The following is a 17,200-nucleotide window of genomic DNA, read 5'->3' on the forward strand; positions in this document are numbered from 1 at the left end:
AGCTCCAAGGAGATTATGTTGAAAAATAAAAAAAAATTTACCCCAAAAAAATTGTTTTTATACTTCATTCTAAGGACTTATTGAACTACCCTCGTATATTGACTGCATTTGTAAAATTTACAACTAAGCCTTCTTGGTCTGCAAAACTGGCAATAACTCACGTTCCAGCGATCAAATTTACAGCCTTGTTTGTATCAAACGATTTGGAGGTTCGAGGGCCAGGCCGATGCATCTGTACTAAGCAATTAGGGCCTTCAACCCTGCCAGAAAGCTATTAAGTTTAGGGACTCTATTTAAGAACAGTAAACCTCCCACCAACTCTGTTACCTAGGTTTTTTCCGAAAATCTACGTCACAAAAAGGGAGTATCCGAATTTCCTTACACCGTCTGTAACAACCAATTAAAGCTTTCCGTCCTATCCCTACCATATGTTTCATCCCTTCTTCGGTCATCGATTTTTCCATCTTCGCGCTCTCGGGTCCAAGACGATCCTAGATTTTTTGTTTGTTTTTCGATTTTTATCCTCTAAGGTGCGAACAAGTTCTCCATCTTTAGCAATTTTAATTCGTGAACTATAGCCGTGCGATAAGTGTTACCTTGTTAAATTCTTAGGTTAATTTCAGTTTCTTCTCAAAAAACCGTCTAGAACTTACGATGAATAGTGCTGTTTTTTTTTCAAATTCGTTGCTTTCATGAGGTACAAGTTTCTTTTTTTTTTTTTACAACAGTTCATAAGGATATTTTATTTCATGGGATCTTTGTGCATTTTTTTCATTTTGCTACCCCCTGGACAGCAACCTTCCACTGTAAAATACTTAGCATTCGTCCTCAATTCTTTATTCTCTACAGAAACATTATTCTTAAATGTAATCATGAATTACATAGAGAAAAATATGAAAGAAACAAATTTGGAAAGGATTTCTTCTCTCAAAAGTAAAAGTTACTTGAATTTTGATTACTTTCAAAGTAATTCAAATTTGAAATCTAAATTATTTTTTAAAAATTTCGACATTCTCATATTTTTAAAATAAATAAATAGAGTTTCCCACGGTCTTTTACATATTCAAGAGAATTGTAAAATTAAAAACATAATATATAGGGAAAATTGCCTAATGCAACAAAATTGAAGAAACGTTTGACAGAAGTTTCAGATATTTGCATTTTTTTGGTAATTTTAGTCCTGTTTTTCAACCTTTTGTAAAAAAGTTTTTAAATAACAATATGTTTCTTGAATTCAAGAAGGGGAAACTGGGCATTTAAGTCAATCAAAAAAATATATTTTTACACAGGTAAAAAAAACAAAATTAAGCAAATTTTTGTCCCCCTTTTTTATTCCGCTTAGTCATATTATAAAAAAATCCGTTTAGCCTTTTTATATTAATAGGAAAATGTTTTTGAATTTTTAAATAAAAAAGAAAATACAAAATATGAGTTCAGTTTTTTACTTTTGCCGGAAGTCAACCCTATTATACTTGTACACTATATGGTCCTGATAACATTAAATTATATTCAAATGTTGACTAACTGATTCTAATTTTTACGAAATAATTATTGTTATTTCAAATTTAAACAATGGTTAAAAATAAATCTTTGCATATTTTCGAAAAAATGTCATTAAAAGAATTATTTTATTCTTGTATTTAAAGAAAATAAAAAATATCAGTATTTAAACCGTTTTTTTAAATGCTTTGAGTTGAAAATTTTTTAATTCCGGGAATTGTCCTTTTGGGCAATTTTATGATGTCAGGAAATTTCTATTTCGATATTTTTTTGTGTCGAATTTTATTTTTTAGGGGTTTTCAGTCATCGTTATTTATTTTCTTATTTTCTTAGTATTTTTTTTTTAATGTGACGCATTGGTTTACCAAGAATGAATCTCAGGATATATGTAGTACATATTACCATGTTATCAAAGCAAACAAATACGAAAATTGTGGTTTTTGAGAAAATCCATTTTCAAGAATTTTAGAAAAATAGCCCACAGTTTGTCATTTCGTCATTTTTTCAAAAAAATTTGTGGTGTGTGTTGAAGGAGCAAGAATTGCTACGTCAAATGAAATATTTAAAAAAATGAAAATCCCGCAATTGTGGTCATACTAAAAAATACTTGTCCCCTTATTTTCTCTCTAAAGTAATATATCTAATTAAAAAATCATTCTGGCACCATGGCCTAGACGCCCTACACCCTTGACTTCTTGAAATTTTCCCGAATTTTAAATGGAGTTGGTAAATTTTAAAATAGAGCTGCAGACTCAGTTTGCGAAATTCCAACCCTTATTTCAAATCCTGTTTTAGAATCGTAAAGTAAAATGACCTAGATATGAAGTTGGAAAGTAGAATTTTGTCTTGGGTGAAAATGCGTGTGTAGATGCTAATTAGCGTCGACTTTAATTGGATGTCGCTATAACTATAAGCTTGTTAAGAGTTCCAAGTTGCATTCGTAGGTGTAGGAAACGAGCGAATGGCAGGAAAAAATCAGGTTCGCTGTCCCGTAGGACGGCGAGCATGGTGCCCGGTTTTGCTGGCGAAGGGCAACTTCCGACTGCCACGAAGCCATCGTCCTCGAGCTCGTCGTCTGCCTCCGGGCGAAGTGAAGATGCGCCAAATTACGGAAGCTTGGCCGGAAGTGATCACCAGCCTCAGTCTCAGCAGGACGACAGTGGAACAGAAGAGAGCCCTGTCTATATTCTCACATCAGCCAAGGGCGATCGCAGCTACAAACTCAGAGACTCTAGGTAAGATCCTCCAAATTTATTTATTTTTCAGGGTTTCGTAGCCCTGGGCAGAAGCACTTAAGAGTTTCGTTCGAGTGTCCGTCCGTCGTTCGTACTTTTTCCCAAGGAGGACAAGTAGTGGAAGTGAGGGGATATCAGGGAAGGGGTAGTAGGGAGAGTAAGGAGAAATGAGGGGATGGGAAGTATCGAAAGTTAGGGAAGGGGGAATAAAGCAAGTTAGGGTTAATGAGGGGAAATTAGGGAGGGGGTATTATTAGAAATGAGGGGGTAGTACAGAAATTTAAGGGAGGGAGACTAGGAAAAGTGAGGGGTAATTATGGGAGGAATAATGTGGGAAAGTAGTGAAATGTAGAGGATTAGAAGTGGGAAGTTATGTGAGAGGGTGGTTCGAATGACTTTATTAACGTCTTAAAAAGCCAATTTGTACAACTAATATTATATTATTTATATATCTAATTTTATATAACTGGCAATCGAGAAATGAATAATGAGTTAAAACCTTAGGATACCAACATGAGAATACTCCTAATTAAATTCTCTAGATTAGATTAGGGGCCGTCCATAAATTCTTTTCTCCCATTTTAAGAATTTAAATTTTTTCCTGTGATCAAGAAACTTTGCCTTTTTCTCGCTTTTTCTCTTAAATTTGAACTGAGTTAATAGAACCCAACACAAAATCCAACAATTCTTGGTTAAAAGTCAGTTTTTTTGGGTGAAAAATCTACCATTATATTTTTTATTCGAAATTCATCTCTTTTGGTTGAAATTTAATCTTTTCACTATAATTTTAACTGTTCAATTTTCATTTAAAAGTGGATCTTTTTTATTTAAAATGTAACTACTTGGATGAAAAATCATCTTTTTAAGTTGAATATTCAAGTATTGGGTTGAAAATTTATGTATGTTATTCATAATTCATCTTTTTTGTAGAAAATTAATATTTTTGGCTATAAAGTCAACTTTTTGATTAAAAATGCAACTGCTTGGTTGAAAATTATTCTGTTTTGTTTGAGAATTTAACTATTTTCTTGAAAATTCTTCTTTTCTGGTTGAATTCATTTGTTTCTTATTAAAAATTCAAATGTTTTCTTGCATAAATATTAACTATTACATATTTCGTTGAGAATTCATTTTTTGGTTTGAAAAATCGACTAATTTGCACAAAATTGAATTTGTTTTTGGTTAAAAATTCATCAGTGTAGTTACAAATTTAACCTTTTGGTGGCGGATTAACTTTTTCGTTGAAAAATCATATTTTTGGGAAGAAATTTAACTCCCTTGGTACGAACTTAAACTATTCGGTTGAAAATAAAACTAATCATTTGAAAATTCAAGTATTTTGTTGGAATTTATCCTTTCGTTAAAAATCAATTTTTTGCTTGAAAATTCATCTTTCGGAATTGAACATTCTTCTTCTTCAGTTTAAAAGTTGACACCTTTTTAAAACATTCGAATATTAAGCTTGAAAACTTAGCTACTATCGGCGAGAAAATGGTAAGCATCTGTCTTTGAAGCTTAACAACTCAGCAAAAAAAAATGCTAGAGCAATACAAAAACAGTCATATGAAAGCTAAAAGTGTTCTACGTAAATGTGCTGGAAGAAGTTAATCTAAAAAAAAATTTGGTGCTTTTCAGACTGAAAAATGTCTTTAAAAACTGCCCGCTTCGCGGACACATTCTCATCGCGCGCTGCACGCGCGGCTCGCCAGTTTGAGCGCGCCTAGAACGCGCGACTATTGGTTCTCGCGCTTCGCGTTTGATAATGTATTTACCTCGCGTTACGCGCTCGATTTTTGTGCATAGACTTTTTAAAAATAAAGATGAAAGCATCAAAATTCAACTATTTGTTCAAAAATGAAACTGTTTATGGTTGAAGTTTATTCTTTTTTTTTTTAATTCATCTTTGTAGGTTGAAAATTCAATCATTTTTTTGAGAATTCCTCTCTTTTCCTCAAAATTCCATCTATTTGGTTGTAAATGCAATTTTTTGGTCTAAAATGAATTTATTTGTTTGTTGAAAATACCACTATTTGGTTGAAAAAATATCTTTCTTAGTTCAAAATTTACTTGCTGGGGTTTAAAAGTCAACAGTTTTCTAATTAATTTAACTTTTTACTTGGAAACTTTTTCGTCAAAAATTATGTTTGTATTTTTTGCGTTATATTTTAGCCTGACGTAATTTTTACTCGGTCCCTGATAAAGTTTTCCAAATTTTTTATTCAAATGTTGAACCCTTGAAGTCAATTACGTGACCAATATTATTAAAAATCATTTTGATTTTTCTCAAGTCATGCTACTATTGAATAGGAAAGAAATCCAATTTTTACAAATAATTTCGAAAAATTCTTCAATAGTAAGAGTGCTTTTAAATTAAGAATATTTCTAATTAAGTTTTAAGTTAAAATGGTTTGAAAGAGTTACCAATCTAAATTTAAATCCTTTTTTAATGCGATCCAATTTAGGGGTTTTATCAATTTAAATTGAAAATCATTGAGTCCTTCAGTTTTTCGCAAATTAGACAAATCATAACTCTCTGAAAATTTCGTCCTTTAATGCTTCAGAACTTTTAAATTGAAAAGCTGCATCATATCGAATTATGCAAAGCGCAATTAAATTCCTTTTCACTAATTTTAAACTGGAAAGCTGCCACGAGAGATTTAAAAAATCATAAAAAGTTCTCCATCAGATAATAAAGTGCACAAATGTTTCTAGGACTGATAAATAATTGAAAGCCTCAGAAAAAAGTTCTGGTTGAAAGAAAAGTATCAGTTTTAAGCTTCGTTTTGGAGCCTCGCTGGCATTATTATTCTCGCGGGGAAAATGTCGTTCAAATGCCGTATGCCCTTCCTGGAACAATTAAATTGCACGACCTATTTTCAGACTAAATCCACTGAAAATATGTGCCGGGATAAACAGTTATCGTCTCTCTGAAAGGGGAATTTATTCGTATACTTAAATTCGGTTAAAAATTCGCAAATCCTGGCTCTTTTCATAAGCAGTTCGCATGGTTCTCGACCGGCTTAATTGGAACCATAAGTCTTCTGAGAAATATTCATAAAATGCTTCTTCCAAGGCATTTTATTACTAGATGGAAATGGGAATGTTAATTTAATACGGTATTAGAAAAACCTTTAAGATTTTATGGGATTTCAAAAGATTTAAAAGATTTCCATTGATTTAAAATGACTTCGATAGATGTTTGAGGTATTACCAAGAAATTCAAGAGATTTTGGGAGATTTCGAAATATTAAAAAAAAGTTACGAAGTTTCAAAGGATATCAAGAAAAAACACAAAAGTATTTTTAGGATTTTCGAAGATGACAGTGGATTTTAACTGGAATTATCAGATTTGAAGGGATTCAAAGGAATTACATAAGATTTCAAAAAATTTCAAGGATGTTGGAATATGAAGAAATTTCATAAAAGTTTTATACATTTCGAAGCATTTCTAAAGGTTTTAATGGATTAGAAGAGATTTGAAGCAATTTCGATGATTTTATAGGATTTTTTAAAATTACAAAAGATTAAAAATCATTTCAAAGGATTTACAAATATTATAAAGAACCTTAAGGAATTTCGAAATATTTTTTTAAAAGGTCAAGATATTTTAAAGGATTTCAAGAAATATCAAAGTATTTTGATAACTCTTCTAGGATTTCAAAAGGTTTCAAGAGATTCGGAAAGATTCCGACGAATCCAAAAGATTGGAAAGAATTTTAAAGTGATTTGAAGGATTTCAAGGGATATTATATTTCAAAATATTTCACGGATTATCAAGGATTTTATACAATTTTTAGATATTTTAAAGAGTTCCTATGGGGTTTGAACGTTTTTAAAGAATTTTCACAATTTCAAGCGATTTTAAGGGGTTTCTACAGTTTTTACAAGATTTCAAGGGATTTTCAGGGAACTTAATCAAAGAGATTTGCAAAGATTATGTACGATATCCGTGAAATTCAAGGGATTTTGAGAGATTTTAAAATGTTTTAAAAGATGACACGGGATTTTTGAGAGAGATAAAACTATTTTCACGAATTTTGAAGAATTTCAAGTGCTTTAAAACATTTCATTGAATCTCCAAGAATTTTAAGGAATTTCCAGAGATATCAATCGTTTTAGAGGGATTTAAAAAACATTGGTAAAGGTTTCAAAGGATTTTAAACAATTTCAAGGGACACAAAAGTATTTTCTCGAATTTTTCAATTTAGTTTTTTTTTCGATTTTTTATGTGATTTGAAATTTAACTACGCTGCCGAGATTTGGCATAGATACTCAATATTTCAAAATGTTCATTTTGCTAAAAAAACTTTTTACTTTGAAGCTAAATATTTGTTGACTCATTCATTAAACTAATTTCGACGTAGTGGAATTTAGCTTTTGCACAAAAATTTTCACAAAAATTTCTGTAAGTAGTGTATTTCGTTGAAAATTTATTAATCTTTCGGTTTTAAAATTGAACTATTTTCTAGTTTTTAAATTGAAAAACCAACTCTTTTATGTTAAAGATTCGTCTTTGTATTGAAAGCGTTTCCTATTCAATTCAGTATTCCATGGATAATAATTTTATTCAATGAATTTATTCTATTTTCTTGAAAAATCACCCTGTTTTCCCTCTTTCGAGAGAATTTCGGGCTTTGAAGTCTGAATGAATGAAAAATGAATAATTTCATATTTCAATTATACAATTATCCAGTTTAAAATTTTAATAAAAACGTTCTTGAAGTTCAGAATCAATGTAAAATATAAACTTCTCTCAGTTCAAAAAAATTCAAGATGACAAGTTTAACGATTCAGAATATAAATATTTCTAATCCAACTTCAGAAACCTTCAAGCTGACTGAATATTGTTAAAAAATTGGTTCAAATCTAAAGTTTAGTTTCATTGTACAATGGACATTTGAAAATCAATGAGAATTATGTACTCTATATTCCTTAACAAAATGAATTTTTATTTCAGTCATTCAGTTCGGGATATTGTTTTTATTCCTTATATTTTTAAAATTTTGATACGTCTTTTTATGAACTTTTTTCCAAATTTGATGCGATGTTTCTTTGTAATTTTATGCGACTAATGCAATTTTTTAAAGCCTTCTAGGCGCTCTGAGACCTCAGAATATAGATTCAATCTTTAAAACAAACTGAACGAGGAAGGTAAATTTACGAAGCTGTCGTACCAGTTTTTCGATGGAAAAATTTCTTTTTGTTCGATGTACATTTTTTAAATTCGGAGCTTTATATGATATTTTCAGCAAAATTCATTATTTGGGCATTTGTCGGCAGAAAAATTCGGTTTTTTCAATGTCAGTCTTTTCAGATGGGAACTTTATGGGAATTTCAGCAACATTCATAATAAGTTGATAAATTTTATTATTTCTTTAAACAAATTGGATGAACAAATTTATTAATAACGAATTTTCTACAGGAATATTCGTTTTTTTCTAGGTCAACAATTTTAATTGGGATATCGAAAGAATAAATGTTCCATCGATAGATGCTCGAATAATGCATTTGTTTATTAAATTTGTTTTTTAAAAAATATATAATTTATCAACCAATTATAAATTTCGGTGCAATCATCATGAACTTCCCAATTAAAAAGATTGAAGCCGAAAAAAAACGAATTTTTCCGTCCACAGATGCCCGAATAATGCATTTGTTTGTTAAATTTGTTTTTAAAAATCATAAAATTTGTCAACTCATCATGAATGTTGCCGAATTTATTATGAAGATCCCAATTAAGAGTCTGATATCGAAACAAAAAATAATTGTTCCGTCGACAGATGCCCAATAATGCATTTGTTTTAAAAAAATCATAAAATTGATAAAAAATTATGAATTTTGCTGAAATTGTCATGAAGTTCCCCACTGAAAGGAGTGCCATTGAAAAACCTGAATTTTTCTGCCGATAAACGCCCGAATAATGCATTTTTTATATAAAAATCATAAGATTAATAAAAAAATTATGAATTTTGCTAAAATTATCATAAATTTCCGAATTAAAAAAAAATTACATAGAAAAAAAACGAAAATTTCTGTCGAAGAATGCCTGATTACTGCATTTGTACATTAAATTTGCTTATAATATAAACAATTATAATCAGAAGAGAAATTTATTTATATAATATTGTTTTGATTCCAATTTCTTGCAACATAACTTGAAAAAACGTATATTTATGGAAAATCGTAGAAAACATTTTTTCAACAAATAATTTGTTGATAAAAATTTTTTGTATATTGTCTAATATTGGAATATCTTTAGCTAATGCTATTTTATGCTACTTAATCGATTTCAACCATTATCCTGTTATTGACGAGCACCGGGAACATCAAATAGGAAAAAGGCCTTTTTTTCGTCATATTTGTTTATTTATAAAAAAATTGAAAACCCAAAATGAGATGAAAATGACGCGTTGCAATTTTTATAAAAAATTGGGGTATATTTCTGAAATTGTCGTCGAAAAGGACTAGAAAAAAATTAAGTTAATACAATTTCTTATTTATTTATTTAAAATCATTTTTTTTTTAAGCTCGAATAATATTGATCTGAGATAGAAATTTTATATATAAAATTTGTAGATGACATCAAAATAAATGTGTTTGTCCTTAAACCTTTTCCCTTAAATTCATGGAAATTGACAAATGTTAAATATTGAAGATGTTTCAAATATTGAGCAATATTTTATTTTTTCTTCACAATTTAATAAAACAGTTGGATTTAAAAACGTCACAACTGTAATAATTTTGATTTATAATATTAATATTCAGAAAAGTTTAAGTTTGAATGATTAAAATTAATAAACAACTTTAAATTTCAAAGGCTCAAAATTGAACAGTTCCAGACTGCAACTTATTAACTTAAACAATTTAAATTGAACGGCTCTTGAAATGAAACCATTTCAAATGGAATCTTTTAGGATTTTCTTTCAAATTAAAAAATGAAGAAATTCACATTTTATTCGCTAAAAATAGTCATATTTAATTATCAATATAAATCCTTTTCTGTGATAAAACAATAATAACCAGAGAATTTTAAGTTTTAAATATTTAAATTAAACAACTTTAAATTGAAAAAACTCAAAATTTAATAATTTCAGATTGTTGAGAATTAAAAAAATGTTTAATATTTTTTCAATATTGATCAGTACTTTTGTTTTGTCTTAGAGTTTTAATTAAAATAGTTTAAATTCTAAACGTCATAATGGTCATCATTTTAATTTAAATCCTTAATAATTAGATCATTTAAAGGTTGAATATTTAAAACTAAGCAACTTTAAGTTTCACAGACTCAAATTTGAATAATTTTAAACTAAAAATTATAAATTTAAAAAAATCAATTAAATGATTCTTAAAATAATACAATTTTCAACAGATTCTTTTAAGGTCGCGATAATTTTATTTCGAATTGAAAATGGAAGAAATTTAAATTTTCAGTCGTTAAAATTGTGAGGTTTCAGATTAGAAAATAGTTTGTTTTTTTTTGACATAGAAAAATGTTTAAGATTCAAAATTTTTTAAATGCTGAGCCGTACTTTTTTGTGTCTTAAGGGTTTAACTAAAAACTTCACAGCTGTAATCATTTTAATTTAAAACACCAATAATTCGACAATTTAAAGTTTGTATATTTAAAATTAAACAACTTTAAATTTCACATACACAAAATTGAATAATTTTAGACTGAAACTTGTAAATTTAAACAATTTTAATTGAATGGCCCGAAAAAGAATCATAAAGTCCTTTATTTATTTTCTTAGCAATTGCCAAATTGGAGTATGAAATGACAAAAGCAAAAATCGTTTTAAATTCCGGAAATCGATAGTTGCGTTACAAGCGGAGAATCGCCGAACCAAAATTTTAATTCTGCATGATTTCCGGTTTCAGTATCTAGCGGTAGTCAAAATATCTTTGCGGCAGTGCACCAATATCACCAAATATGAAATTGTGACACGAAAACAGTTTATTTTTTTCTTGATCATTTATATTTTGTGTCCCGACACACAAAATAAAAATCGGAATTTCCTTCAAACTGGATTTTTAGGTAAAGTACTGATATATACTATTTATTTTGAAGATCACATATGGTTTTGGGGTTAGACCTGTCACTTTTCACTTTGTTTATAAATGTGCGAGCAAATATTTTTATTAGTTTAATATCTAGCCTATTTTTGTTGAATTGCGAAGAGAACTATAATCCAGATTATTGGTATTTTAATTAATTTACTATATTTCGTCGAGTGCTTGAACTTTATCAACTTCGAGGACAATTTGATTTTGGGGGGTGTCGACTGTCTTGTCGAGAATTCGTTTCTCATGAATAATAAATGAAGTTCTAACAACAGCGAATGATTATATCGTTCAAGAATGAAACTGAGTTGCAGTTTATGATTCACGGAGTGAATGTTTCAATCGGGTCATGTCTGAAGTATAATTTAAATAATTGTTATTAATTGAGGCTCTCGTCCCTCTACATTCGCATAAGAGCTAAAGAAGAAAGTTTATGATTTGCAAGCTGGATTTTAAATTGAGAATTTTGATGGTTTGCTACATTTTTATTTTTGGGTATTTATAATTCTTGTAGTTTATTGGATATCTCTTTAATACAATCTGATTTTTTGAAATCGAGTGGAAAAGAAGTTTCTAATTTATATATTGATCTTCTAATTTGAAGGGCTTCTTGAATCCTTACTTGATCCTGAATCCTTATTACATTTGCGGTTATCTCGTATTGCAAATGAAGATTAAAGTATATTTGTGATAGTTAACATTTCTGAGTTTTCCTGAATTCTTTTGAAATATTTTAGGGCATTTAAGAAGATTCCTCATTTTTTTACGTATTTCAACAAATTGTAGGAATTTCAAAGGATTATTTAAAATGTTAAGGTATTTGTTAAAATTCTAACGAATTTTCAAGAGCTTTAAAACTTTGAAGTGATTTCAAAGTTGAAATATTTTAGGGTATTTTGAAGGATTCCAATGACTTTTTAATAGATTTCATTAATTTAGAGGGATTCCTAAGAATTTTACAGATTTAAGAATATTTCTAAAAATTTCAAAGAATTTCAAAAGTTTTAAGGGACTTGAAAGGTTTCAAAGGACTTGAAATATTCTTGAGTATAAGATTCCTGAGGATTTCAATGGTTTTAAAGGAGTTCAAATTTTAAAACATATTTTGGGGTATTTTTAAAGTCTCGAAGAAATGTTGAATAGATTTTATTAATTTAAATAGATTACTAGGAATTTTACATATTTTAGGGTATTTTTAAAAATATCGAGGAATTATTCAAGTAATTTTCAAGAGCTTTACAAAATTTAAATGGATTTTAAAACATTTTAAATATTGTAGTGATTTTTACAAGATTCCAAGGAATTTTTAATTCTTTTAATTAATTGAATGGTATTTCAATTATTTTAGGGTATTTTAAAATAAAATATGCAGAGGCATTTTCAAGTGATTTCAAAAGTTTTAAAAGATATTAAATGATTTTAAAGAATTTGAAATTTTTTTGGGAATTTAAAAAGGTTCCAAGGAATTTTTAATTGATTTAAATAATTTGAAGGAATTCCAAAGGGTTTGAAATATTTTAGGATACTTTAAATCATTCCAAGGCATTTTCGAGATATTTAAAAAACGTAAAGGGATTTTCAAGGATTCTAATTGTTCGAAAGTATTAAAAAAAATTTTTATTCGACTGTAACGAATTTCGGAGGATATGGAACGATCTTACAATATCTTTAAGTTTCTAAAATATTTTAAAAGGTTTCGAGGGATTTCATCAGATTCTCGAGGATTTAAATGATTCTAAGGAATTTAAAAAGCTCTCAAGGTGTTTTAATAAATTTTTCAATATTTTTATAAATATCATCAGATTTCATAGAATTTTTAGGGATTTTATAATATTTCAATGGATTTCAAATAATTTTTTTACAAAAACTGAGGGATTTCTTAGTTTCAAAGGTTTAAAGAGATTTTCAGAATTCTTTTTAATTCTTTGTAATTATATGGAATTTTGATAAAACCACTCAATTCGACTTAATTCAGTGATTTCTTTTTAGTTCTCGTGTAATTCATTCTGGAGTCTTTTAAACTCACCTTGAAGTCTTAGGCAAAGTTTTTTCTTGAATTAATGTTTAGATTAAATTTTGGAAGTTTTGAATTTTAAATGTCACAATATTGTAGGTTCAAATTCAAATATTCAAAATTTTAAGACCACTTCGATAATAAATATTTAAAAATTTAATATTAATAGCCTTAATGTTCTCAGTTTTGAATTTCATAATTTTAAATGTCAATATAAAGCAATTTCGATTTTAAGAGCATAAAATTGTACAATTTCAAAAATAGAAATCATAGCAATATTGTCTTGTATTCTTTAATTTTGTAGTTAGAATTGAAATGTTTAAGTTTTGGAAATTTAAAACTTATTCATTTTTAAGCGACTTAAATTTACTTCAAATAATTGAAATACAATTACAGTTCCTCTGAATTTTAAATGACCCAATTTTACAAATTTGAATTTTAAAATATTCCATTTTTAACGTTTTGACATTGTCATATTTTTGAAATTTTAATATGAAATCATAACAGTTTCGTGATCCTTCAAATCAAATTAAACTTGTTTAATTTTCAGCACTTCGACTTAAAAAGTTTAAAATTTAACTCCTTTTTCTTAATAAATTGTCCAAATCGGTCTATTTTTTTAAATTTCAGACGCTTAAAATTCGAAATTATTAGTTACCGTTTCAAACATATTTGAAACCTCATATTGAAAAATTGGTTCAACTCTTTAAAGGCCAAGCCTTGATCCCGTTCAATAAAAGTTCTGAAAAAATTGAGGGACATTATATGGTCGTTTTCTGATCGATTTTTGCAAAAAAATATTATATTAATTTTTACCATTTTCTCGGAATGCAACAGTGACCGTTAAAAGGTTAATAGTAGATTTTTAAATTTGCATATTTTCATGTTAGTAAATAGAAATTCAGAAACAGGAAAGCGCGATCTGCGCACGTGCATTTACTGCTGGTATGCGATAAAACCCATCTCCGTATTTTCCTTTATTAGACATACAATTTTCTTTATCCTTCTTATTATATGTTTAAAGTCAATCAATTTCTTACAAAAACGTTGGCTGATATTTATTGACTTCCGCAATTGATAATATATATGAAAAAGCTGTGGGTTTCGCAAAGAAAGTTAGCTTTTTATAAACCGGGAGAAATCAAGAATATTGATAGTGGCCACTCTATATATAAAAATTTAGAAAAAGTTGGGGAATTTCGAAAATGAAGTCTTGTATTTATCATGTGATACATTTTTCAGAATAGTTTGAAATACTCTAATTTTAACTGTGCCATTGTTAGATTTGAATAATACACGTCGATTGTCTATTTTTATAGTAGATGAATAAAAAATGTGGAATTCGTTTCAGGATCATTGAAATAGCCGGTGGTCGGGAAGTTTTTTCCCAGAGTCGAACAAAAGTAGCGTCGCGGAAGTCTCGCTTCCTCACAGCCTCGAATTCGTTGCCGAATGACGAAATCCCATCCGACAAATTATCGACAAAAAAGAACAACAGATCTCCGAACAGACAAAGCGTCTGGGAATTAAGAAGTCGGTGAGTATCGAGTTAAGAAAATCAATCAAAGTTCCTTTCCATGCCAAAACGCCGAGCTTTAAAAATAGCAACTCCTGAATTTATTTTCAGATGTGGAGAAGCCAAGAGGCATCGTATGAATCGAGAAGTGACGGAGACCGTATTTTCTTCCGAAGTTCACTCAGTTCGTCGGAATCCCACCAAATCCATCCTGGATTACGACTCTCCTAAGAACAATCGCATCATTAATTATGACTCAATTTTAAATAGCAATAATGTAGAGTATGGTGTGCCGAAAAGTATTACCGATCTCGACTATGGACTACCGAAAAATTGTGTAGACTATCAGTCGAATCACACGACTCCTGCGAGAAGCATGGCGATTGTTAGTGATGGAGAGGTTGTTGTCTTTGATGATATTGATGACAACTGGCAAGGACTCAGATTAGATTTAGGATCGAGCAATACAAGTCAGATCAATACGAGTTTGGATTTGGGGGCTGATGAGACTCACCGAGGGAGAATTCCTCCAGAACCTCCTAGTTCTAGTGTCGGTAGTAGTCCCAGTCCGACTCAAACCTATCATCATAATTCATCCGATTTTTTTAAGGTAATAAGTTCAGTTTTTCTTATCCAATATCGGTCCGATTTCAGGATGCAGAAAAACCTAGAATTGTTAGGGAATTTTTATATACCTGAAAAAACGTGAAAATGTCAGGGAATTTTGTTGAGAGCGTGCCTAATTTTTTTTTTATTGCAATATTAAATTGAAGAACAATGAGTCTTCATGGTGGCCTCTAGACCGGGAAACCGGGAATTTTACTAGTTTTTAGAAAAAAAATATCCTTATAACTTTGATTTTAACCGTTTTTTTAATAATTAGTTTAATTGTGATCTTTTTCAATCATGATATCATTCAGTTTAGTATCCGTCATTCGAAAATCTTTCAGTTTAGAAATTTTTAACCGTACGTTTGAATTTAAAGAATCTTAAAATGCAGTTTTAAAGACTTAAACAATTAAAAATTAAAAGCGTTTAACATCGAAAATTTTTGATAAAAAACACTTTTACTTTATCAACTGTAAATATTATTTAATTAATGATGCTTTAAATTAAATTCAAATTTAAGATTTGAAAAGTAAATAATAATTGATTACACCAGACGATTCGGAATCAGTTCACAAATATAGAATGTCCAGATTTTAACGTTAAAAATTAAACTGTTTCAATTGGAAAGTCTTATTAGGCAAACGAACGTAAACGCCCTATTGGAAATTTATAATCTATTTTTAATTTTAATATAACTTCAAAATGATATATTTATAATTAGAGGCTTTTATTACATTTTAAATATAATTTCACTCTAAAATATTCCGTTTTTAAAACATGTAATTTAAAATTTTTTTAATTCAAAAAAGAGCAGTTATTTAATGTTTAGAAATATCTGACTTTTGATTTAAAATCAGTAATTATAAATTATGTATTAAAAACTAAACAAAACAACAAATTTAGAACTTTGTCATTTTAATTGTTCTATTTAACCAAATCTAATTTATAAGTCAAGCTGTTGAATTACGATGTTTAAATAACGATATTGACCATCTATTATTCTTAGAAAAAATTCGACTTAGTTGAAAAGTTATTTAGAAAATTTGAAATGGTTTCAAATAATTTAAACGACGTGTCTGCGTGTACCGACAAAATCGGACTGTTCGCACCAAAATTTTGGTACATACAGGCCACGACCTAATTCAAAACAAAATATAGATTTTGAAGAAAAATTAAGAAGCTTTCTAAGAATTTGTACAGGCTTCAAAGGCACAAAAAAACATTTCCTAGGAAAATCGGAAATTATTTTTTTACTTTAATAAAATAATTTTACGAGAATATTTAAAAAGATTCAAATTTTTTTTAAATAAATGTGGAAGATTTTTAAAAAATTTCTTTCATTTAGCAGAATTAAAAAACAATGTTTTCGAAGCATTTTAAGGATTTTTAAACTATTTAAAATTAAATTAATTTAACTTTTAATTAAAATGGGGAATTTTTAAGTTTTTGCAAATTTATAATTGAAACTGGAACCTATCCAGAATAATAATAATTGTGACTTGGAAGCGGGAATCTTCAAATTTTACAAAATTCCGAGCTAAAACTGGAAATTTTCGAAAAGAAACAAAATTCTGAATTGAAACAGGAAATATTTCTTGAAACAGGTAATTTAAATAAATTCTAAGCTGGAACAGGGAATTTTTTTAAAGAATGAATTTTAATTATGAGTTGAAACGGGATATTTTCGAAAAAAAAATGAAAATTATGATTTGAAACAGGAAATTTTAAAGAAAAATTCGAATTCTTAGTTGAAACGGAGGATTTTCGCAAAGTATTAAAATCCCCAAATTGAACAAGGAATTTTCAACCAATTTTGAGTTTGTGTTGAAGCGAGGTATTTAAAAAAATTTTAGTTATGAATTGGAACAAGGAAATTTACAAAAAGAATCTAATTCTTACAATGGGTTCACATGGTCACTTTTCGTAAAGTATTAAGATTCTGGATTTGAACATGGATCTTTTTGAAAAAAACTAAAATATCGGATTTAAACAGATAAATTTTCAATTCTTAACCAATTCTGTGGATTTATATTTTTGGAACTAAATCTGAATCTTTGAATCGTACAATTTATAAAAGTTAAAAATTTTTAATATGGCAGTTCAACAACATTTAATTTAAAATTGTTCATTTAAAAAGTGTCAGTAGCTTCCATTTAAGACATGTAATATATTGAGCATTTGAATACAGAATTGTTAACTGAAACATCTTAATTTTAAAAGTTTAAGTTTTAAGATTTTCACTTTGAGTTTTTCCATTTGCAGTTC

At 28.5% G+C, this 17,200-nt stretch overlaps 1 protein-coding gene across 1 annotated transcript in view; it reads left to right on the forward strand.

Moving 5' to 3' along the window:
- The window catches only part of LOC117170979, a 69,849-nt gene that overhangs the window by 702 nt on the left and 51,947 nt on the right, over nucleotides 1-17,200 (forward strand). The window contains exons 2-4 of the mRNA XM_033358021.1: nucleotides 2,445-2,735; nucleotides 14,162-14,347; nucleotides 14,438-14,936. Coding sequence (XP_033213912.1) covers nucleotides 2,445-2,735; nucleotides 14,162-14,347; nucleotides 14,438-14,936 — 976 coding nt within the window. The remainder of the gene's footprint in view (nucleotides 1-2,444; nucleotides 2,736-14,161; nucleotides 14,348-14,437; nucleotides 14,937-17,200) is intronic.

The sequence above is a fragment of the Belonocnema kinseyi genome, chromosome 4, assembly GCF_010883055.1.
Source record: "Belonocnema kinseyi isolate 2016_QV_RU_SX_M_011 chromosome 4, B_treatae_v1, whole genome shotgun sequence".
Taxonomy (NCBI): Eukaryota; Metazoa; Arthropoda; class Insecta; order Hymenoptera; family Cynipidae; genus Belonocnema; species Belonocnema kinseyi.